At 45.4% G+C, this 23,919-nt stretch overlaps 3 protein-coding genes across 3 annotated transcripts in view; 1 reads left to right on the top strand and 2 right to left on the bottom strand.

Moving 5' to 3' along the window:
• Positions 1–743: 743 nt before the first annotated feature.
• LOC147150750 (uncharacterized) lies at positions 744–9,161 on the bottom strand. Its single transcript, XM_086023831.1, has 5 exons — positions 8,798–9,161; positions 8,559–8,576; positions 6,802–7,001; positions 6,536–6,697; positions 744–4,260 (listed from the first exon to the last, which is right to left on the bottom strand). The coding sequence occupies exons 2-5, from the start codon at positions 8,562–8,564 to the stop codon at positions 4,167–4,169; spliced, it is 462 nt and encodes a 153-aa protein (XP_085879957.1). The 5' UTR covers positions 8,565–8,576; positions 8,798–9,161; the 3' UTR covers positions 744–4,166.
• On the top strand, positions 914–14,393 carry aspnat (aspartate N-acetyltransferase). Its single transcript, XM_086023826.1, has 3 exons — positions 914–1,531; positions 3,511–3,675; positions 8,811–14,393. Exons 1-3 carry the CDS (start codon positions 1,222–1,224, stop codon positions 9,176–9,178), a joined length of 843 nt encoding a protein of 280 aa, XP_085879952.1. The 5' UTR covers positions 914–1,221; the 3' UTR covers positions 9,179–14,393.
• A 304-nt stretch (positions 14,394–14,697) lies between these two features.
• The window catches only part of poln (polymerase (DNA directed) nu), a 31,836-nt gene continuing 22,614 nt past the window's right edge, over positions 14,698–23,919 (bottom strand). Inside the window, exons 20-27 of the mRNA XM_086023805.1 lie at positions 23,601–23,712; positions 21,311–21,387; positions 19,786–19,917; positions 17,866–17,976; positions 17,663–17,741; positions 17,395–17,462; positions 17,259–17,320; positions 14,698–15,954 (exon numbers count right to left, since the gene is read on the bottom strand). Coding sequence (XP_085879931.1) covers positions 15,880–15,954; positions 17,259–17,320; positions 17,395–17,462; positions 17,663–17,741; positions 17,866–17,976; positions 19,786–19,917; positions 21,311–21,387; positions 23,601–23,712 — 716 coding nt within the window. The 3' untranslated portion in view covers positions 14,698–15,879. The remainder of the gene's footprint in view (positions 15,955–17,258; positions 17,321–17,394; positions 17,463–17,662; positions 17,742–17,865; positions 17,977–19,785; positions 19,918–21,310; positions 21,388–23,600; positions 23,713–23,919) is intronic.

The following is a 23,919-nucleotide window of genomic DNA, read 5'->3' as shown; positions in this document are numbered from 1 at the left end:
TGTGAAATTAACCAAGTCAAAGTAGAAGTTTCATATGGGTCAATTTGACCCACTGCATTACAGGCGGTTTAAGAGTGTTTACAAGTAAGCACGGCATCTGTTTTAATATCTACTTATACAGAAGAACATACCACAGTGTCTGAAGGGAGAGTCAATAGAGTCACACGGGGGTGCTGCAAGATGAGTCAAAGGTCACATTCAAGATTATTAGAAAAACATCATGTGTGGAAGAGTTGCATCTGGGCTTGTGGTTGGCACTTCTCACTTATGGTTCTGAGGTTCGAATCGTACCTATAGGTTAGATTTATTGAAGTCTCCAAATTGCTCTTGTTGTGAAACTTCGTGTGGCCGATGTGGTGTGTGTGGCTACATAAAGCATGTGTGCCATGGTGACCGTGCAGTCAAGGCGCTTTGTCCGCTAGGAGGCAGCACTGCAGGTGACACGCATGCAGAGCACAAACTAGTTTTGCATTGCAATGAGTGTAAAACTTACTGCGATTGTTAATGAGTTAAGGTTATGCTGTGTGTGTGTGACTGGGGAGGGGGCGTCACTCTTACCTACTTGCCGCTCTTTGGGTGGAGTGGCGCGGGGGTGTGGAATCACTGCAGTGCGCCAGTCATCTAGCGGTGGAGGATGCGCAACCGGGAACCACTTGAGGGCATCAAAGCTCCTCCTGTGTGTGTGTGTGTGGGGGGGGGGGGGGGGGGGGGTGCGCGTGTGCGTGTGTGAGGGAGGAGGTGGTTGGGGGGTTCGCGCGCGCGCGCTTCGCCAGCTCCCTCTAAAGCCAAAGTTCCGTTTGACGCATCGTCACGGATGTGGAGTTTGCAGCGCCATGCACCTCCCTTCCTTTCATATCGACCCAAATACGCACACATTGGCCGTGGTAGGGATGCGATAGAAAAGCGAGAGGGGTCTCTCCTCCTCCATCAGCATCTCACGGCTTCCACCAATCGCGAATCGCGGCGACGAGCGGACCTCCATCCACACGCCCTGCATGCCCCGCCTATAAATAGGGCTGGTGGCAAAGCGGCGAGCCTTGGTCGCCACAATTGCTCAGGGTTGCAGCAGAACCCCCTGCCTCCTCCTCCTCCTCCTCCTCCTTCGTCTTCTCCCCATCCATCGTCTCTTCTTTTCATTTTTGCTTTTCAGATTTGTTTTGGAAGGAAAAGCTGCGCCGTACACGTTGGGGGGAGGGGGGGGTCTACTCGGCGGCCACTTGCATGCATTGTTCGCCTCCCAAAATGGTTTGCGAGACTAAAATAGTTGCGGACGAACACGATGCTATACCCGGGAGCAAAAAGGAGCCCATGATGTGGAGCGCCGCCTCGTCCTCTTCGTCGTCCGCGTCCGCGTCCGGCGAGGCCAAGGACGCGAGGCGGGACGCGGTTTTCATCCGCGAGTTCGAGCGCGGCGACCAGGAGGAGGTGCGGCGCATCTTTTACGAGGGCATCACGGAGAGGATACCCAACACGGCGTTTCGGGGGCTCGGCCAGCAACCGCAAACCCAGCTTTTGTACGCGCTTCTCACAGGTATGTCAAGCCCTCAATCCCGTTCGGCCTTTTTTTTTGCATGCGACCGCAGGTGAAACCCGAAAGATTCCACAGGTGCTTGATGCACTGAGTGGAAATGTGTTGCAACACCGGCAACAAAAGGCATGGGCGCCCGCACTGCGCATGCGCGGTAACCGGCGGCCAGGCAAGCTGCTCGTTGAGGCGACAACGCGGGCCTCGTCTGGAATGAATGAGAGAATTTGGACCACCCCCCCCCCCCCAAAAAAAAATCAGCCCACCGCCCCTCAATCCACAGCTCCAAAGCCTTGCTCATGTTCCTTTGCCCCCCACACTTACTCCAACATGGCTTCCTCAAAGCCATCTTATATGGACAGCCAAAGAAAAATGGATCCATGGATTAAACTGTGTGTCAAGAGGCGGGGTAATACAGGATGTTTTACAACACTGCTATGTACCCACTATTTCATCAGCATAAAAGATGAAAATACAAATTGATGGGCAGTCTAAGCACAACAGAACCATGGTGGGGACATGGGGCAACAGGGAAAAAAAAAGATTGCTTCCAACATGCATGATGGTGCTTATCATTTGAGGTGGAAGTTCAAGCGCTATAAAAATGGGATAGCTGGATGGCCTTTGCTAAATTGACCAATGGGCTGGACCTTGTGTCAAGAGAGGGGATAAAGCGGGTACTTTTTAACACTGGAATGTATCTGGATGTTCATAATTCAAGGTAGAAGTTTACTTGAACGAGGGCAAGCACGATCTAAAAGGATGGTTGGGCAGCCCAAGCAAAAATGAGCCTTGGCTGTCCAAGCGCGGTCCACCAGAGCTCCTGTCCGGCCTTTTTTCGATGTCTCCCTCCTCCAACACACCTGATTCAAGTGATCAGCTCACCAGCAAGCTCTGAGCTGCCTGATAACGATCCTCATCAGGTGTGTGGAGGGGGGCAACATCTAAAACACGCTGGGCACCCCTGGGTTAGGCCATGTTTCAAAAGGGGTTGTCTTCAATAATGGAAGACATTAGACCAGGAGTGGTCAAACTTTCTTCCAAGGGCCGCTTGCAGAAAACTCCAAGAATGCAAGAGACTCTTTGAAATTATTTAGACACCCAAAACAATCTGTCAGTGTAGGTATGAAAATGCTCGGCAATTATATATTCTGTTTGTATACGTTGTATTTATTTCTCACAAAAAAGGTGATGAAGCAAACAAGTGGAGGATTTTCCAGAATGTTTGGTGTACTGCAAGCCACTCGAACATATCGGCTCCCGCACGAAGCAGCGACGGCAGCAGAATGACTTCAGCTTCACATTCAGACGGAAAACAAGCACATTCTGTCCTAAAAGTGACCTTGACATGGAGCAGAAAGTAACGCAAACAGTCGCCATTCTTTCTATTTGCTACTGTAACTAGATTGTCTTTTTTCGTCGAGGCATTATGAAAATACTTTGTTACTATTTGAGACACGTGTTATTCGCAGAGAACAAGGAAGTGAGAGATAAGAATGAATTTCTTCTCTTGCTCGGCTTACCACCTCATGTAGAAAAGTAAGTAGCGCAACGCAGTCCAATGACATGGGCCGCGTCAATTGTGAATTGGAGCATCTGAGCCTCGGGCCGCTAGACAGTGGACGGTGGGCCGCGAATGGCCCTCGGGCCGTCGTTTTGACACCCGTGCATTACACTGTTCATCAATTGAGGTGAAAGTTTACCTTGAAAAGGGCAAGAGCTGTAAAAAGGTGATGGATGGTTGGCCTTAGTAAAATTGACCCATGGGTTAGACCATGTGTCAAAGGCGGGGGGGGGGGGGGGGTGAAGTGTTTGCTTTCAACACTGGTATGCATTCAGCTGCTCATTATTTGAGGTGGAATTTTACTCTTCAGTGTTCAAGCATTCTAGAAACTAGATGGATGGATTTGGCGTCTTTCTATGTCTGACGCGTGTGATTTTTTCTTCTGACGGGTGTCGTTTGTTTTTCTGCCATTTCTCTGCAGTCATGTGTTTTTTGGTGACCAAATCGCTGGCGCTGACCTGCTGTGCGCCGCTGGCACTCATGGGCGCGCGCTACTACTACAGCGGCAAAGTCATCCACAGTTACTTGGACCACGCCTTGCACACGGACATGGCTGACATAGAAGCTTATTACATGAAGCCCGCAGGTAAGACTTGGGGGGGGCTGTTCTGGGGACCAGAATTTTAGAATAAAGGAAAAAAACCCTGCACTAACACGTGCACGGCCAATACGCTGCCCCTCCTCCCAGCATTTTTTCTTTTTCCTTCCCCCCACTCTTTCTTGAAGGCATGACGGGAGGAGGTTTGGGAGGGGGGGGATCAGCATCACCATTGATCCTATCGTGAGGAGGAAGAACTGCCTAGCTCGGGGTTCAAGCACCATTGCTCTTGCACAATGTAAAGTGAACTGGTGGGGAGGGAGCATTTCAACGTCAGTTTTGCAGCTATTTGCCCCCATGAGGATGGTTTGAGTTCAGGAGTTTATTGGGGTGACATAAAAATGGACTTGTGACATGGGAAGGACCAAAAATGAATACGTCTTAATGACTACATTTAGCATTTCTTCGTGAAAGTACAGATCCAACTTGCCTTTGTGATTCACAACTCAAGGCAAATATTTGGAAAAACATACCTTAGGTCAAAGGTTTCCAGCGCGATTGAGTCCCTCATGGCCTTCCACTGGTTTCCTTTCTTGTCCTAATGTGAAAAAGATTCTGCTCATGTTGCCCGATCTTAGCAGGAATTAAAAGCCGGGAGAGAGAGGAAAAAGTCACAGAGTTGTCAAAACTGGACAATGCTTTTGTAAAGTAGTTCCACTCAAGTGGCCCAAATGTCTTCATCTCCTTCCCCACGCCGCGGGAGCAGTAAACGCCACATAGGTTGATCACGCAATCAATGATTGTCAGTCAAGGGTGGCGTTAATAACAATAACGTTTGCCGCAAATAGCCCGAAGAGTTCTCATCACTCGGGAGCGGCCCAGCGCAGACGAGGATCATATAATAGAATGAGCTAAAGCCTTAATGGCTTTGTGTGATACACGCTCACTCTGTTTAATGAAGGCTTCATTTTAAGGCCGCCAGTGTGAGCGCTTTGAGCGAGAGAAGGAGGGAGGGAGGGAGGGCGGCTGAAAGTCCCGCAAGTGTTGGATTAATGAACATCTGCAAAAGGATAGGCAAAGTCTCATTATGTTTTCGCGGTTGTATCAAATTCGCCCGCAACATTCTGACACTTTTGTAGTGTGATAGCCTTTCAAAAAAAAAAGAAAATGAGAAGCTTCAAGTAGAGTGGGAGGGACAAAAATAAAAAAAGTGAAAACAAGCGAAGAAGGGGGCAACAAAAAAAAAGGAATGAAAAAGAGGAAAGAATATCAAATTGAGTAGGAAGGTAAAAAAGTTGAAAGGAGAGACAAGAAAACAATGGAAACAAGTTTTCAGAGAGGATAAACGTTAGCAGAAATGTCCTTTGTTTACGTCTTTGGAAGCGTTGTGTGATCATTTCAAATGTAAAACACAGCGCTGCCGGTTTTACGACAGTTGTACAGCCGCACGGCATCTCGACGTCCGAAGTGATGTAACGCGGCGTAGAAAACAAAAAGAAAACAGTAGCATAATGGCCAAGGTCGGGAGAAAACGCCAGAGCCCCATTTGCAATTATTTTGATCATGACTGCATCTCAGACAAAAGTAAAAGCATTGTCACGGATGGGCGGCATATTGCTCAAGGGGAAAATCCCCACATGGATAAGTATATCTTAGAAGACGTACTCACAAGAGAAAACGTGGGCAAGCTAGCGTTGACCGAGATGAACAAGTATGCCAAAGTGGATATATTTAATGAGACACCATTGCAGGTGTGGAGAGCAAAAGCGGCTGTCTATCCAAATGGCCCCCGTGGCCCTGGATCTCGATCATCCGTGGCCCTGCCTCACAACAAGCTCTTGTCCAGCGCATCTTCTCTGTGTGCGGACTGTGGTCATCTTGGGCGCAGAAACACAACAACCACATCTCCGGAGCAGCGTCTCTTCCTTAAGATCAAGAAAAAGCCGTTGCTTGGCTGAAGTAGGGACATCTCTCTCTCTCTCTCTCTCTCTCTCACACGCATGCACACTTTCAATATGCGAGGACTTCAATTTGTTGACTATGTAACAAGTCTTAAGATGACTAAAAATGAGACCAGGATAAATCATCCCCCCCCCCCCCCCCAAAAAAAAAATTCCATCATTAATGACCACAATAAAACTTCCTGAACTCTCCACACCTGCAATGGTGTCTCATTAAATATAGCCACTTCGGCATACTTGTTCATCTCGGTCAACGCTAGCTTGCCCACGTATTCTCCTCGGACATTCTTGTGAGCACCGTATTTTCCGGGCTATAAGCCGCACCTATCCATGTGGAAAAATGAGATATGTACTGCATTTACAGAAGGATTTTGAACTGTAAATGTACATGTATGTACCTGAACAGATTCTTTCCTAACAGTGCCTTTTAACATGGCAGCAACTTTGCTGATTAAAACGGAACAGAACCATAAGAAAATAAACAGTGTTTATTTATTGTGTTATTTCGTTCCTTTTCATTTACGATAATAACCTTCATGTGGAATCGCCATGGCAACCACTGAGATGCTATTCTTAATACAAGCCTGTTAAGTAACTCCAATATGTTGCAACACGTCCACCTTGTTGCTTTATTCGTCCACTTGCTTTGAATCAACTCTGCCTTTAACAATTCAGTGAATGAGTACCAGGCCTTCTTGTGTTTATTAAATTGAATTAAAAGCACTTCCTGCCTCCTGGCGTAAAAAAACCCCAACAACCCAGCCCCCGCGAAGCCCATTGACCGGTCGCACCGGTGAACAGCGGCATGCACACAGTCAAGTGGAGCGTGTGTGTAAAATGCTTCCATACGATCCGTGACGGGCGGCGAAAGGAGGAAAGGGGGCGCGGCCATGTGTGACGGACGGATGGAGAGATGCGCTCTGCTCTTTTCTTTTTTTGTCACTCACCGTCTTCCTCCCTCGGATTTCTTTCTTGCTCGGCGATCATCAGTATTCACAACGTCCCCTCCCCCTCTTCTCTCGTCTCCATCCTCCCCTCCCTTGCTCAGGATGTATTCCCTCGCAGCCATAATGGATCCTTTCAAGACTCCAGAGCCTTCCATTTGTCTCCTAACAGCAGACATGGACGGGAGAAAGTGGCAGTAGGAAGCATTGAAGGACAGTGAATTTGTTTTGCGTTCAAGAGCAGGCAGTCGCTTCAATCGGTGGCTTACTTAAAAGCTGTGATGTCAGGAAGCTTTGACGTGATGACACTCTTCAGCTCGAGTGGCAGACCGTGCATGTGTGTGCGTGCGTGCGTGCGTCTGAGAAACAAGAGGACGCATGCATTTTTCTGCCTGTTCCCATTCCTGGCATTGGCTCCTGCCAGGGAGATGGTCAGGAGGGCATTATTGGAGCAACACCGTCTTCCACTCTAGAAAAATGCACACAATACTGCAGCATCATTCCTTGTGTGTGTGTGGGGGGGGGGGGGGGGGGGGGGGGGCTAAAAAGGGAGCGGGGGGAGCAAGGGATGGGTAAAAATAAAGCCAAAAGGCGGAAAAAAAATAGAGAAAAAAAGGTTAAACTAAAAAAGGAAAAAGAGAACAGAAGTTGAAGAGGAGTAAGAGGCAAAGAGGGAACGTAAAGAAATAAAAGGGAAAGACAAAGGTGAAAATGGCACAAAGAAAGAAAGGAAAAAAGAGAAAAGGAAAATATTAAACTAGCAGTTGGGAAGGAAAGCATAAAAGGAAAAAGGGAAGGGAAAAAGAAAAAGGATGTAAAATGTGAAAAAAGAAAGAAGAAAAAATCTCAAGGAGTGAAGCAAGAAAAAGGGAGGAATAGGAGAGAAAATGGGAAGAGAAAAAAGAAAGGGAACAAGTAAAAAAAAGGAGAAAAACAAGAAAGAAAAACAATGGGGGAAAGGAAGACAAAAAGAAATTGAAAATGGAAGAGAAAAAAGCTGAAGAGGGAAAAGAACATGTTGGGGAGAGAAAAAAGAAAAAAAGAAGAGAAACATTTGAAAAGGCGCGTAAAGGTGAAAAAGAGAGGAAGAAGAAAGGAAGAAAAAAGCTGGAATGGAAGGAAAAAGAAAACAATGAAAAGAAAAAAGAGAAGGTTTAAGAAGAGTAGCAGAGAAAAAGAGAGAAAGTAAGGCCGCTTATCTTAATGCTAACAAACAATACAAAAGAGCATAGATGGGCTCATAAATAGCATTGATGTTTTGGTGTTCGAAGAATTCGCAATGGCAGAATTTACTGCTGATTTCAAAGCAGTCGGCGGAAATGAGGGCGAGGTGCGGAAGATGACATTTACATGTAGTTTTCATTCCGGCAGCTAGATGTCGCTCAATAGCATCTAAGGCTACGTTCACACAAAAGCGTGTAATGCCCTTGCACTTCGGATTTTTTGTTAAATCCGATCTTTTTATGAAGTCGTTGGCATTGCAAAAACAAATGCAACTCCTAATGTGGCTGTAACACATCCGTGATGTGACGGAGCATGATGTCACGCAGCAGCGTTTACGGAAGCAAATATGATCCGGCGTGTAGAGGCACATCTTTTTATCAACTAAGACCTACAGAGGAGCCATGCGGGAGGAGGTTGAAATATTTTGGGGAACTGATGCGAGGCTTTTCGATCTCCTCATTTCATGGAGACTGAATTACAACTATTTATTATCAAAGTGAATGCAGTATATTTACAATATCCAGGTCAAATGGATAGTTTACACTTTGTTCTGCTCAAGCCAATCGTTGGTTTTGCAAATAATTTCCCAAATGACTTCGTAGTTGATTATTACATTAGTTTGCCTTATAACTGGTCATTTGTACGTCGTTGTTGTTTTTTTTTTTTGTTTTTTTAAATGCGTGCAAAAAAAACTTTCAAGCCGTGGAATCACGATTTTTTTCAACACTCTTCTCCTGGGGGTAATACTTTTAGCATTGGATATTTAAACACAAACAACAGAGTGCAACATAGCAATACTCACAGGCATGTCTCCTTGATCCTGTGCGAAGAATGACCAACATTAGTGAGGAGTGAGCGTCTGTATTGTACTGCTCGCAGGTGGCCAAGGTGCACACACCAGAAGGAGCAGCAGTCAATACTGTATGTTTTTATGACGTACAATTTTATAGAGAGCTATTGACCTTACTAAAAAATGCATTCCAACATTTTTTGTAGTGTTTTTTTTTGTGAGGTTGGAATGGATGAAAAGCATTTTGCCACCTCTGCCTTCCAGGCTCCTGTTTCTGGGTAGCAGTGCTGGACGGCCGTGTGGTGGGCATCGTGGCGGCGCAAGGCCGCGAGGACGACAACGCGGTGGAGCTGCGGCGCATGTCGGTGGATTCCCGCTACCGCGGCAAAGGCATCGCCAAGGCCCTGGGTCGGCGCGTTCTGGAGTTCGCCGTACGCAACAACTATGCGGCGGTGGTCCTGGGAACCACGGCGGTCAAGATGGCCGCCCACAAGCTGTACGAGTCGCTGGGCTTCCGCCGAACGGGCCAGAGCGAGGACTACAGGCTGCCCGGCATGAGCCGCTCGGCGGCCGAGCGGCTCTTCTTCCAGATCCGGTACAGCCGGTACCGCCTGCAGATCCGTGAGGAGTGAGAGGTAGCGAGAGATGGAGGAGAGAGGGACAGAGAGAGAGAGAGAGAGAGAGAACGAGAGAGTGAGTGACCGCCCCCTCCTCTCCTCTGACAGCTTTTATTTATTGGATTTGACATAATCACTTACTTTCAAGTCACTAACATTTACCATCGCTTAGTACTTCCGTTGTTGTTGTTTTTTGTCATATTGTTTGACATTTCCACATTTCATTGTTTTCTCTCCATTTTTTTATGATGATGAATTTGTTTTGGTATCGTTCCCAGTGGAAATTAGTGGCTGCACTTCTACATCCCATTGCTGACAAGACTCCGCTATGATCAATAGCCCCATTAATCACTGGAACGGGGTGGGGGCGGGGCCTATGAGCGCATTGTCCATGGACATACACGTACACAAGACGCCATGTTGTAGCACAGCCAATGAGAAAGATATATGTACTCTTATAAAACTGCTGGGTTAAAAGTAACCCAGACTGGGTGAAAAATCGAACCCAGCCCTGTGTCCAAATGGGACCAAGCCAATGAAATGCTGGGTTATTTATAACCAGCGCATTGATTTGAGGATTTGACCCAGCAAGTTGGATCAAGATTTTGATCCAACAAGGGGTTAACGCGACACATACAAATGAGTTAAAGCTGCCCAAAAGTGGGTTGTCACTTGTATTAGTATAGCTGTGGTTCAAAAGAACACTCATTTTCTGACCACAATTTTCTGACAGCCGCGCCCAGTGTTTTCTAAGAGTGTTAAATGAAATTTACTTCAACATCAGCAAACTATAACATTTCCAAAATGGCGACCAGCTCCAGCTCTTGAGCCCGCCCAAATTTAATCTTCAACCAAAACTGCTTTGTCAAAAGAATTACCGCAGCCTTCAGCAAAAGTAACCCAATCTGCTCAAAACACACAGCTACCCAACGAGTGGGTCACCAAAACAACCCAGCATTTTTTTTTTTTTTTGCTTGTGGAAGTTGACCCTCGTTCGGTCACCGACTCACAAATTCTGCCACTACGAGACTCAACTCAACTCCGATTTGTTGAGTTTTCGACAGATAGCGAAGATAAAAGTGCTGAACATAAATACGAATCAAACATAACGCAATTCAGAAGCGATAAAGATGAAACCGAGACCAACCGTAACCCTGACCCAAGCCAATATTTGAGGTTTAAATGAACATTTTGAGCAGTGGCATCTACAGTACTATTTGAACATTTTTGCCATTTGCGGATTCACTTGAATCGCTGTGGCCCCACATTGCATCTTGCCACTTGTCCTTCTCCCCCAATTTTGCTTTCTGTCCCTCGAGCCGTGCTCTCTGTGATAGGTCGAGGTACCAGGAAGGGCGGAGTTTCACACACTTTGAACCAAACATAGCACACACCTTCTGTGTTACCAGCAAAGTATGACACATACGTTTAGCACACAAAGGCAACAAAGCTAATTTCCACCTCACTTTGTCAAGAGGTGGAGCAGGTGACAAGAATCTGAAGGTACGGATACAGGAATATATATTTCATACATTTTCTTTTATAAACCATCAGCGACATGGGGTTATGGTTTAGCGCGTCTGCCTCACAGCGCTGGCCTTCCTGTGCGGAGTTTGCAGGTTGGCCGGCAAGGCGGAGGACCCGGAGCAAGAGAACTGCAAGGCAGACGTACTAACCCAAAATGGAAAATCACACCTAGGAAATCCCTGTCGTTTCATGACGTGACAACTAGCAATAGCGACAAATCTTTCCTTCTTTTTACATAGCAAAGCCAGCAATGTTCATTACCCAACAAGTATCATCATATCTTTTGTAAAACGCAACTAAGGAGGGAGTAGGTGCGGTAGAATACTCTGAAACCTCACCACATGACCTTCCTCGTCTTCCCACCTCCCGTTTAATGAGTCCGTCTGCAACCCTGGGCCGAGACCCTTCACCCTCCCCCGAAAACCTTTGACCTTCCTTGTCCCCGGCCTCAGCAATTTCCCACCATTTTCTGCATGAGCCACAGAGCCTTGCTGCACTGCTTTGATTACGTCATTTGGAAGCTTGTCGGGGCCCCCTAGAACCTAAACCCTCTCTCGCTCGCCCCCACTACACACACACACACACGCATTCACACATTCGCTCCCGATTTGTGTGTGTGGAGACTAACCCAATGCAACACTGCCCCGGATGACATCTCGCCTGCCAGCCAACCAAAACGCTGAATGCAAAAGCAATGCAATGCAGCATGCCCGTGTAGCCGGTGTGCCCTGGAATTAAAACAAAAAACAAAAAAAAAACATTTATAGAAAACAAATGATTCATATATATTTATATATGCCTGCTATATATAATTATATAGAGACATATATATGACTTTCTTTACATAATGTGAAAGAATTGCATGGAATGTCTTTCTCAAATTGTAACGGGGATTTACTCAGAGCACACAATTTGGAGTGAACACGGTTTTTGATAATGAGTGAAAACAAGCAGGAGGAAGTGGAAGTGGTTTGCATGGCATGTTAGTTACAAGGCAATTCGGAATCCTAAAGTGCACTAAGTATGATTTTTTTTTTTTTTTTTTAAATGTCTGTTTACTACTTCAACCAATTCTTAGTAGAATGTAGAAACAGTTCTATATGCAACTTCGCTCAAAGTGTGTACAATCGCACCTTCTGTGATTTGTTCTGTTTTTTTTTTTTCTCCCCTTTTGGTTTAGAAGGTATGCTGCATCGAGGCCCCTCCTGTACGAGGGGGCCCGTTTACTTGAGTGCTTTAGGCCCCAAGGACCTTCACTACTAGCAGGCACGAAGGCACAGACTGCCAAAGTTAAAACTTCTCCGCAGTGGCCCACAATCAAATCCAACTGTTTAGTACAGATCAGTACAGAGGTTTCTCCTTCACAATCAGAAACAGCACAAATGTACAGATGTTGTGTGAGTTTTTACTCTGATGATGTCAAGGGGGTGAGCGCCCATAGGCATGAATGTAAAATGCTGACATGCAGTTTTTTTCGGTCATTTGATTTCCTTTAGGGGGGATGGCAAGAAGTGATAAACACGAGGTTGTAAATAGCTCTACGGCCACCATTTTGTGTTTAACTTGAGGCAACCTGTCCTATGAATCAGTTGCGTCTTCTAAGAAGACCGCGACGTGGAATGTTCCACCTTCTGAAGAGGGCGAGGGAGGAGTTAAAAAAAAAAAAAGAAAAACAGTGGGTTGGGGGGGTGTTGGGGGTTATGCTGCAACGAGGAGGACATGGACTCCCTCTTTCTCTCCACCTCCGGTGAGGCGCTTGCTTGACTGTGGCCAACACAACTTAAAGGACTCACTCTGGACTGAGGCCACAGGTGCCAAGAACACTTCAGCACTTGTAGCACAACCGTGTCTTGTATTACAGCACAGGTTTTGATTGCTCTTTTGTTTGTTTTCTGTGAGGAATACAGGCAAAATGTGTATTCCAGACGCTCATCAGCATTTACTCAAGACGTCATTGCATGATGTATGTCTCATACTGACCAATGGCTTTTTTTTTTTTTTTAGAAGTGGGAATCCAATGCCAAATGTGACAGTGACTGCTGCATTTGTATTCCTTCTGTGGCGATATTTTGTCAAAAACGCTACTATTTGGGAAAAATCCTGCCCACGTGCCATCCAATCGAGCAATAAACACAAGTAGGCAAACTACAGCATTTTCCCCACATGGATTTTGTCATAATAATGCTGCAATTATGTTATTTATCCCCCTTACACAATACCACTCATGCTTAATTAAGACTTATGAGGTGTTTGATTGTCCTTTTTTTTGTTTTGAATACTTTTATGTACCTCTGCATATTTGTATAAATGTCAATAACACATGGTGGAATGGAAATGTGAGTCCAAGCAGACAGGAAAGAAGATGGCGTGGGAGCACCCTGAACGTGCAAAGTCGTTTTACTCCGACCACTTTGGTCACACCGTTCAGGATAAAACAAGCCAAAAGTGCGTCTGGTAACTTTGTAGAGTCAAAGTGTTGAATCGCTAAGCTTCTAACTGTAAACCTGTATTATACATTTCCTGTAAATAACATCTGGGGCTCATTTTTATTCACTTTGTAACAGAAACTGTACATTTAAAAACATGCAAATTCTATTTTCAAGATATCTAGGGCACCGATTCTTCAGTAATGATTGTAGTAGTGATGGTTCAAACTAGGGCTGGACGATTAAGAAAGAGGCTTTAGGGTAATTGTCATTTATTTTTTCCTGAATATTGCGATTTAGTATGCAATTATTTTTTCAAGGTCCTCTTCCCATGTACTTTTTAAAAAGATGTAAACATGTGGACTGCTTTTCTTATGCACTGAATTTATCTGGACAGTATCGAAATAAATAAAACGGTATGCATATACCGTTACGTATATCAAAATAAAGTCTACCGACCGCCAAAAATGAAGCAGGCCCCACTTCCCCAAAATGCAGCCTTGGTGATTTGAAAACTGCATTCTACGACATTGTGATGTCAATTTGTATTGGATGAATTGTTCCGCCCTGGTTCAACCTCAGCCTTCCTTTTCTTGCCTGTCTGCTTGAACTCTGGAGATGTCAAAAGTGAGCTTAGTGCAGTCCAAAAGGGACTGTCTGGCAACATGCCCCATCATGACCGCTGCATGTTGCCGGGAAACGGCTTTGCGCACAGCGCTGCGGGGAACTGATATGCGGCCGCGCTTTTTCGGAGGCAGGCGGGTCAACCAGATGGCTGCGATAGAGGCCTGGAAGAAGGGAATAGCTGATGGATGGTGGGATGCAAAGGCTTTGGGGGATGGGACTGAGGGAACTTTGTAATTGGGGTTTAGGGGGTGGGGGAAGGAAGCACTTATGCCACGGCGTGGAATTTGAGGAAAGGGGCCCGTCGTCACTGGAGGCCATGAGTAAATAGCACCTGAGGCCCGCTGAGTTTAGGAAAGGGGATGAGCAGGGACGAGAATGTACAAAGCACAGTTACATTTGGGGATGGGAGTGGCTGCGGTGAAAGTTGATTTTTTGTTGTTGTTGTTTGTTTTGGTTACAACAGTTCCCTGTCTGTCTCTCATGCTGCGCCACCACAATGGCAATTCTATCTGTGACTACGATTTAAACCCATTTCAAAATATATAGATTCGCAACTGGAACGGTGTACAGGTGTAAAGGTGCGACTCACTGCATTGATGAACGTGGCTGTACATATATTGTATCAATTAAAAAAATGCATTAAGCTTGAACACGTTTACAGCAGGGTAATGCTTTATCATTTGAAAATCGGCATTTGTCACACCACACAATTATATCTAAGTACTCACACGGTTGCCATGGTAGCCCGGGGCGAACCTCATTCTGTCGCCCGTGCCAACTGGATCCATCTGACTCCTGGCGTAATAAGGTTGCTATGAAAGACTAATGAGGTGAAGTAATTCATTAGGAAGCGTATTTGTGAAGACCGGATTCATTTGTGAGTGCATTTGCTCTACCTGTCTGACTTGGGACACCCCTTCTCCAAAAACACAGAGAGTCCTGAAGAATGTGCACATGCCGGTCCCACACTCCCCTCTGCGGGGGGAGGAGAGCAGGGAGGGGGGGGGGTCCACTCTTAAACCCACAGAACAATAGGAGAGGATAGACGGCCAGATTTCCATAACACTGTCCACTGCTAGGCTATGAGGTCTGAGCTTTTTCCAGAAAAGAAAAGAGGAATTGATAAAAGACGTTTGACAAATTGGAGTGAACACAGTGGCCTGTGGTGGCTTAAAAATAAATAAATAAAATTTAAAAAAAAAGATTGCACTCTCCTGTTCAAATGCCAGGAGTCTAATTAGAAGCTATAACATGTAAACAGAGGATGGTGAACGTTTCCAATGATGGGTCTTATTTTTTTTTTTTTATACCACAAACAGCTGGCCTTTCAACAGGGGTGTGTAGACTTTTCCTATCTGCTGTATATGGTGATGCTTGACCTAATCACGGAGAAATTCCGTTGAAAAAGAGAGCCTAGTTTCCCGAGATAAAAACTCAGTCACTGTGCTTGGAAGCCCGTGTGAGTGTATTCATGGTGGCCTGCTGGTGGACACAGAGTGTGTGTGTGTGCATGTGTGCGTGTGTGTGTTTTTTCAAAATGTGTACGAGTATTTGTGGAATGCGTGTGTTAGTATGAGGGGGACTCCAATCAATACAAAAGGGACTTGAGCCAAGTGAGTACTGTTGGAGGTGGAGGGAGAGAAAAAAGATGGGCCGGAAGTAGAATTGTATGCATGTATTATGCGAGAACGTTGTGCGACGAGCAAGTGCAGAACAATTAGTTGCTTCGGTATAAAAACAATGAAACAAAGTCATAAATAGCAATCATATAAGCATGTAACGCGAGTGTGAGCGAGGAAGGATTCAGTGGGTAAATTATCGATCATGAATACAACTAAGCATAACTGAAGCAAGCTGAACCAAATACTGCCCATAAACAATATTTCACTAACGTGAGTGTGAGACAGAGAAAGAGCGCGTGAAAGAGAAACGGCAAACTGGTGCAATCCAGTCTGCGGCTCCTGCCGTTGCCCCCGGATACGGATGGAGAGAAAACGAGCGCTGGGAGCAGCTGCCGCGTTTCCATGGCGATGTGGATGCCGGACAAATGAGCCGAGGCATGAAAAACGGAGCGATGATGGCAAACGAGCTCAAACGTACGAACGTAGGGGGAGTGAGATCAAAAAGGAAAATGGGCTAAGCTGGTGGCACGTCAAGCGCAGACATGGAACCCCAGGACTTGCCACAGGAGACTGCCACCTTCAGGGGGACCTGTGAAACACACAAACAAACACACACACATTGAACGCACAATAAAAATACAGCTGAGCCCTGCATACCTGTGGATTCGTCTCGTAAACGAACAAGCCCCCAAAATAAAGCTATGGCCCAATCTGCTTTTCGCGCCAATTATCTTCCATCTGCGCCAGTTAAGTCGGGTTTTCAGGGCACGTGTCGGCATTTGAAACATGAGGCTAATTTTGACCCGATGACATCTCGGAATGTTGTCCTTCCTGAAAAATTGGTGGCTATTTTCAACTGATTGAATTTGAAGAGACAAAAGAATTGAGGAAAACCTCGAGAAATAATAAAGTTCTACCGTTGCACTGTAGTTTGAAGCTGTTTTTTGACCAGATTTTCTGAAGGCAATATCACACAAAACATTCCTCCAAAAGGCCATTTTTTCCCCACACAAAAAGCTCAATTGCTCCAGAACGCTTTTCGGAATTCTCGCTGCGTTGTCGTCAGGTTGAAGTGGCCTTTCCAACTAGTCTTTGCATTTTGACAGATTTCCATTTTCATTTGAGAAGGAACATTCAAATTTTGTCAAGCATTTTTTTCCAGGTTAATACCAGGGACCTGAAGCAAAGGTTTTATTTAACAAGACAAATAGAACAAGATAGTGATTTTTCCTTTTTATGTATTCAACGGTTTTTATTTCTCACATTCATATTGTATTTTTTTTGTCTACAGGCAAAGCTAAATTCATTAAAAAAAAACATGTAAGTTTGAGAACATTTATTGTGCAGACTTCAATACTGTGCAGAAGTCAATATATTACCGATATTATAAATATTTTATGCTATATTAATACATTTTTAACTTTATAGGCCACTCTTCCTGGCTGATGTATGCCGTAGTGCACTGTAATTCATTCTCCTGTTCCGTTGAGCTTTTCTCTGCAGATTCCAGACGTATTAATTGGCCTGCTATTTAGCTGTTCAAAGTTGGATGTCCTCCATGTTAACATGGTTCTAGCCAGACGTCTGCGAAAAGTGAACTTGATCACTCAAGCACTTAATTCCGGTGTTAAACGTGCCAGCCTTAATTTAGCAACTAGCACGGCTTCTCCATCTTTCCTCTGCATCCTTTTGTGAGAACGAAACTTTGCGACGAGTGCGGCTCCCCTTTCATGTGCGTGTGTGTGTGGCCCAGCAAAGCCTTTTGGGACTGTCTTGGAGATGGATTCTCAGGTTTACACTCCTCATTTCGGAGTGAATTCTGCCTCAATGGGAGCCCGCAAATACCACAACACTATCCAAAGAGTATGCCGTCCCTCTTTTCTCGGTACTCACGTTAAGATGGACTCCCAGATGCTCGATATGGCTCAAGGACTCCATGGTGCGCTTCACCAGAGCTGCGCAGACACATTTTTCAATGGAAAGTCTGCTAAAAAGCCCGTGCAATCCGTACGAAATCAGAGGTAGTCACCGGCAAACTCTTCCAACTGCGCGTCCTCCACTTCAAACAGGAGTTCATCACTGAACTGAGCGATCAGCCTACAACACGAGACAATCATTGAACGCAATACTAAGCCTCCTGCTATAGCAAAAGCACATTTTGGCTTTTGTTAACATTTAGATGGCTTGTGTTATACAGCCAACAATTGAAGGTGTTTTTGCTCAAAGACCACAGCTACCCAGCGAATGGGCTAGGAAAACAAGCTAGCATTTTTTGGTGTGTATTCCCCGCAATAAACCTGGCAGAGAGTGTATCGGAGGTGGAGAGCATCTCAGAGACTTGGATCATGGCCATCTTACACAGGTCCGCCATGGAACCTGCGCACAAGTACAACGGCAACATCAAATGGAATCCTTTTCATAGCCCTCACTTGCAAATATTCTGCGGAGCGTTGATTTCTCTCCAGCCGAAGCAGAACGTAAAACCAAGAGCTTTACCGACCTTGCAGCACAAAGGCAATCGCCTTCTTCTCTGCTCGCGAGCGCAGGCCTGTGTCTTCGGAAAGGATATGTCGCAGGGGCTGCTGGCGGCCCAGGAGGGAACGCACCAAACCTGAACAAAATGTAGACCTAACTATTGGTAACCTCTTTTTATTGTTTTTTTTTTTTTTTTTTTTTAATTCAGTAAAGGCATCCCTTTCAAAAGCACCATTGTATCAGACCTTGTTAATTGTGCAGAGGGCAGCACGGTGCGCTTGTGGTTCGCACGTCACCTTGACAGTTGTGAGGTTGGTTAGGGGCTATGGCCTTCCTGTGTGGACTTTGCATGTTCTCATCGTGCTTCCACATTGCAAAAAGCTGCCCAGTGTGTGCCCCCCCACCCCAGCACGCTCAAAGTCACCTGGGACAGGTTCCAGCTCACCGGCGACCCAAATGAGCACCGGCTGTGTCCAAAATGGACAGATAGATGAATTGTGCAGGAGTATGCAACTCGCGTCTAGAATTGTGTGTACAAGATACAGGTATGCGTAGGTTAGCTCCAAACAATGTGAAGTGCCACACAGATAACACACTAACCCATGATCACATGCAGGGATGCGTCAATTTAGACACGCACACTCCCACACACAGCAGACCAGTACATTCCAATAGCGGGACAATGGGCACGGCTTTACAACTAAATCCCTCCAGTATCCCTTACTGTGAGGAAAGTCAAGCGGGGCATGGAACCTGAATGGCCCTCTTCCCATTCATGCGCACGCACGCACGCACGCACGCACGCATACACCCAATCTCAGGGCCAAATGCGTAGGAAGTGAGCTCACAACAGATCCCGGCAAACACAAAACCCCTCCAGTGACCCGTGACAACTTGCACGAGCCTTTTGGCCACGGTCATGACCTTTATGCCGGGCCCCAGCGGCACTGACGGGCGGGCGGCGCACTTTGAGGCCGCAAATGTCGCTTTCATGTGTGCGCTGGCGTGGCTGTGAGTGACGCTGGAATGTGCTTGCTGACACTGTATCATCCTGTATGTTATGTATGGAAGTGCATGTGCGTGAACCAAAAGGGCTTTCCAGAATCTCCCTGAGTCACATACAGGGGAGATAAAACTCCAGAGTCAATCCGTGCACACTGGCTTCTTTGGCTAAGTGCAGATTTAACTGTGTTTTGTGTGGAAGCTGGAATGTTTTCCAGCTGGCTTGTGAGTGGCGGGTTACCCACTGGACTGATCGTTAGTCGACCTGAGAGTAGATTTTGCCAGGCAACCGCTGGGGCTGAATGATTATGAAAAAGAATCCACTTGTTTAATATACGATTCCTCTTTCAAAGTCCTCTTCGTGTATATTTTCATATACATGATAATCCTGATTAGTAGAAAAGCGCTATATAAGTGACAGGACATCCATCCATCCATCTTAACTGGAACCTGTCCCAGTTATCTTTGCGCGAGAGGCGGGGTACGTCGTGGACTGGTTGCCGGTCAGTCCCGGGGCACATTTGGACAAACAACCACCCATCCATTTTCTATCACACTCACATTTGAACGTCTAGGCATAAAGTCTCCAGTGACATGCTTTTGGAATGTGGGAAGAAGCCAAAATTTGAATGCGGAGCTCTCGAGTGTGAGGCAGATGTGTTTAAGCGGCCCAGCAACATGTTGCCCGCATCCATAAAGCTTGTTGACACACTTGGTTTAAGTGCAGCCTTAACAGTATTTTGTGAGTCGAGCGTGTCCATGTCTCAGGTGTGCTGTGTTGGCTGTTCAAGTCCAATATGCAGTCGACAGTATTGACCTGCTGCAGTTTATCTTGCTCCTGCCAATGCGTGTGCATCCACTTCCTGGGCCAAGATCATTGCAAAGCATTGGCCGAAACCACGGCCCTAAGCACGATCAGCCTTGGGGGAGGAAACAAATGTACCTTGCGCGTGGAACTGCTGGACAGTCGTCGCGATGAATTCCTTCACTTTGACGAATTTCTGGAAGAAGTTGTCTTGGAATTGGCGGGCCTCCAGCTGTTTCATCCCCATTGTGGTGGCGAGGCAATCACGGCCTGCGCAAGGGCACATAAAGAATGAGCAACGTGTTTTGGACAGCTCTTGCACTTCCAACTATGTGAGAACAATTTTGAGAAAGACTCAAAGGTACTATAGACCATTTGGATGCAATGATTCGGGCCCAATCAATCAATGGGAATCTAGTACTGAGTACTGCTATATTTTCTGTCTACATATGCTCCTCCAGATATCAATTTCTTTTAAAAAGGCAACTATGGGCACTAGCTGTTAGCATATCAAAGGCCTATTGCATTGTTTGCTAGCTTTAAGCTAACTGGACTTTCCTGAGGCAAAGCTGTGTGTCGATGTCATTCTCTTTTTTTTTTATGTTTAGTTTGACAGTAAACTTCAACTGGGAATGGCATTAAACAACTCAAACACGTTTTTGATGAATTGGTCACATTTTGCCAAAGTGCTGCTTATTTTGAAGTGAGTGGAATGAAGTTCACTGCCAGCATGTAGTGCTCGTATGTAAAGTTTGTGCTCTGTCAAAGCAAAGAAGCGGCTTGTATGGTAAACATTTTTTTTTTTATTTATTTTTTTTTAATCGGGTCACTCGTATGTATTTCGAGGCACGACTGAGTGTGTGTATGTGCGTGTGGCACATATCCGCCCCTCTTCCCAGGCCTGATTTGTGTAATGCAGAGAATGCTTCATCTTAGTATTCCGTCTCCACGGCAACACATCCCTCCACAGGAGCTGTCTGTCTATGCTGATCAGGAGCTCCCTCCATTTATCTTCTCATTTGCCTCCTTTTTCCCCTCTTGACTGGGCCCCATGACCCCATTCCCTTACACTGGCCCTCGTCCTCGTTCTGCCGTAGCCCTTCCTATGTTGCCCAGAACCAGGATTTGAACGTAGCTCCTTATACAGCCTGCGTTTGTGCAAACCGATTGATAGCAATTACGCGCCAATGTCAGCGTGGTTGCTGCATGTCACCAAGATATCATGAACGAGAGTCCATGTGGACTCATTAGAAAAATCACATGTGCGAGGACCATAAATGGGTCACCAGTGACACACACACAAACCAGCTACTATACTGATCGCGAGGGTCCAATATACAGTACGCTTGTCTTTTTTACACCATGACATCAAAGAAACATATTTGTGCAACGTGCCATGATGTCGGCTCTTTATGTTTTAATTTTGATGGAATGAGTTTGTGCTCAAATGGCAGCACGGTGTAGAGCGGTTACTGAATCTGTCTCACAGTCGAGAGGTCTGCGTTGGAACCCCGATTCAGGCCAACATGTGTGGAGTTTCATGTTCTCGTCCACATTCGACCGGTTCGCCTTTTCATCCAAACCTCAGCTGCGATATGCTCCAACTCACCCAAGTCCTCAATTAGTCCCAGCCCAATAGAAAATAGATGCTGTTTGTACATACCTTTCCCATACATAATGGAAGACACGATGCGCTTGGCTTGTTCTATGTCCTCTGACGTCACGGCGTGCTTCCACATCCTGAATGTCAGACAACTTCGATGAATATCAATGAAATCATATCGAGAAGCAAATGTTAATGTGGCTGGAATTCAGAGGTGGGCATCCTGTCTGACCCACAGACCGCTTCGTCTGTCGGATGGCCATTTTGCTGAAGTTAGCCAATAGATGGGAAACTTTAAAAAAAAAGACGGACTAAGGACAGACGGAATTGGTCTTTTGCACATCTGTGTAATTGTCACTAACCTGGTCAAGTCCGAACAGACTTCAGCCCATAAATTGACGGACACCCCTTTTGCTGACGAGAGACGGAAACGCAACCCAGACTGCATTGACTGTATATGTACAGCAGGTGGCGATATGCATCAAAGAAAGAATAATGAGTTTGTCAGACTGACTAAGAAGTAATAAAGTAGATTTGAATACAGAGACAGTTTTACAGAGAAGTTCCTGTGAATTAAGTTTTACATTTCTATTTTTATCTTTGGAAAGAGTGGGGTTAGGAGGTTGTGAAATGGTATTTTGCAGGCCCACACTCCATTTCACAAGGTGGCAGTAAACCATTAATGCACCAAAGGTTCTTTGCCAACTGATAAAATACAGAAGAAGAAGAAGAAGAAAAAGAAGAAGAAAAAATTCATTTGTTGAAATGGCAAGTTTATTTTGGTTTGCACAAGGACTAGGAAGCATTTGAATCCACCAGGATTGTACGTTTGGCAACAACGTGACACAGGATTCTGGTTAAGGATAGTAAAACTTTAAATTAGAACTTTTGCGCGTTAAAGCAGCAGCAGCAGGCTCCCCCTTAACAGTTCAAAAGATTGGCAAATAAGTGTAGGCTATGCCAAATGTCAAACGTATGTGAGTGTAAAGCTGAGCAGCAGGCCGACACATTATGATTTTTACCATTTACATCAAATCGGTTCAGAGAACGGATGGATGGAGATTTCATATGTTGGACCTTTTTTTTTTGCCGGATTGACGGACCTTTTATGTTTACTGATGGAAGCGCGGTTAAAATAACACGAGGGACTGACCCACAAACGATTCCAGTTTGTTTCGGCTTGAAAAAATGACGGATGACGAACGGGTACCCAGGCTGCTGACGGGTGACGAATGACAGACCGGCAAACTTTATTGAAATGCTCACCTCTGCTGGAATTGCATGTTAAATTATTACAATGAAGATCTAGATTCTGGAAAGTCATCAGGACAGGGTAGGGCAGGGCAGGAACATAGTCAGCAAGGAACAGAGACAGTGATGAGTTGCGATGCATGGAAGCATCTGACAGGGTGGCATGACACCTCTCCAAAGTGACGTTTCTGGAGGGCAGACGGAGTGCTGCCACCGCTTATCAGTGTATCAATGTCAGGCTACATTTCCTCAAGCTTTGTCTCACAAACACACACTTGTGTATCTGTTGCCTAAGAGGAGTTGCACAACAATGCTTTACCCTGAGACTGAATTGGTAGACAGTGGAACTCACTTGCTTACCACCAATTTACTGAAATTTGAACGTCAACAGCATTTATCTTCAGTAGCATTTTTTCTTGCACTGACTCCATCTGAAGATCATATGAGGGATGACTTTAAATGTTGGGTTTGTATTGGTGTCCCATTACATTACATACTTGCCCCTGAATTTGATTAGCATATTTTTGGAAATAAAACAAAGTTTGACACTTATGGTATTCACTACAAGACTACAAGAAAAGGCCTTAAAAGGTTCCCAAAGTTCGATGCTAAATGAACACGCAACTTTTAAACCACGACCTGAGATTAGAGCATCAAGCTTCCCACTGCGCAATTGGATTTATACTGCCTCCTGCTGGATGAGCAAGAGCACAGAAGCCTAGCACAGTTGGGAACTCATTCACTGCCAAAGACAAATGTATTTGTCTTTTCACAGTCCAGCCATTCAATCCCAGGAATTCATTTATATATTTTTTTCCAAATGTTATTCAAACGTTAGTGTAAAAGAGGGTCTGCAAATCTGGCCGTGAATGAGTTAAAGCAGATTTTGCATAATCCTGCTCAAGTGCAAGGAAAAGAATGGAGCCAGAATTCAATTGGCTGTTTCAGATTCAGCACTGAGTTATCCAACACACAGATGAGAGATTGAGAAAATAAGATGCTGAGCAGCTGTACAAAAACTGTGTAAGTGAAGGTAGGTATGCTTGCTGTGCTGGGAAAGAACACAAATGCGAAGCCTTTCTAGATGTGTTTGACCCACCATTCAGAGGCTAAAACAGCGTAAACGTCAGAGTCGGTGTTGGTAAAAAGGCTGATCAGTTTGTGGTCTCTGGAGAAGTGAGCCAGGAGTCGCAGCTCCAGCTGGCAGAAGCCTGAAAATATCAAGCGGTAACGTAATCCACAATACAGTTCAATTCATTCCATGACACCGTTTGTAACTGTAAATCGAGGTCACTTTTCACATTGAAATGAATGGAAATGCAATTAATCCGTTCAAGCCAACAAATGCCATTTACATTTGATCATATATAATAGACCTTTTTTTCTCATTTTAAATCAGTGTGTGGTTGAAACTAAAT

This window comes from Filicampus tigris, chromosome 2 (genome assembly GCF_054856515.1).
Source record: "Filicampus tigris isolate MCC_2025a chromosome 2, RoL_Ftig_1.0, whole genome shotgun sequence".
NCBI classification, from domain to species: domain Eukaryota; kingdom Metazoa; phylum Chordata; class Actinopteri; order Syngnathiformes; family Syngnathidae; genus Filicampus; species Filicampus tigris.
This window is presented reverse-complemented; position numbering and strand designations above follow the sequence as displayed.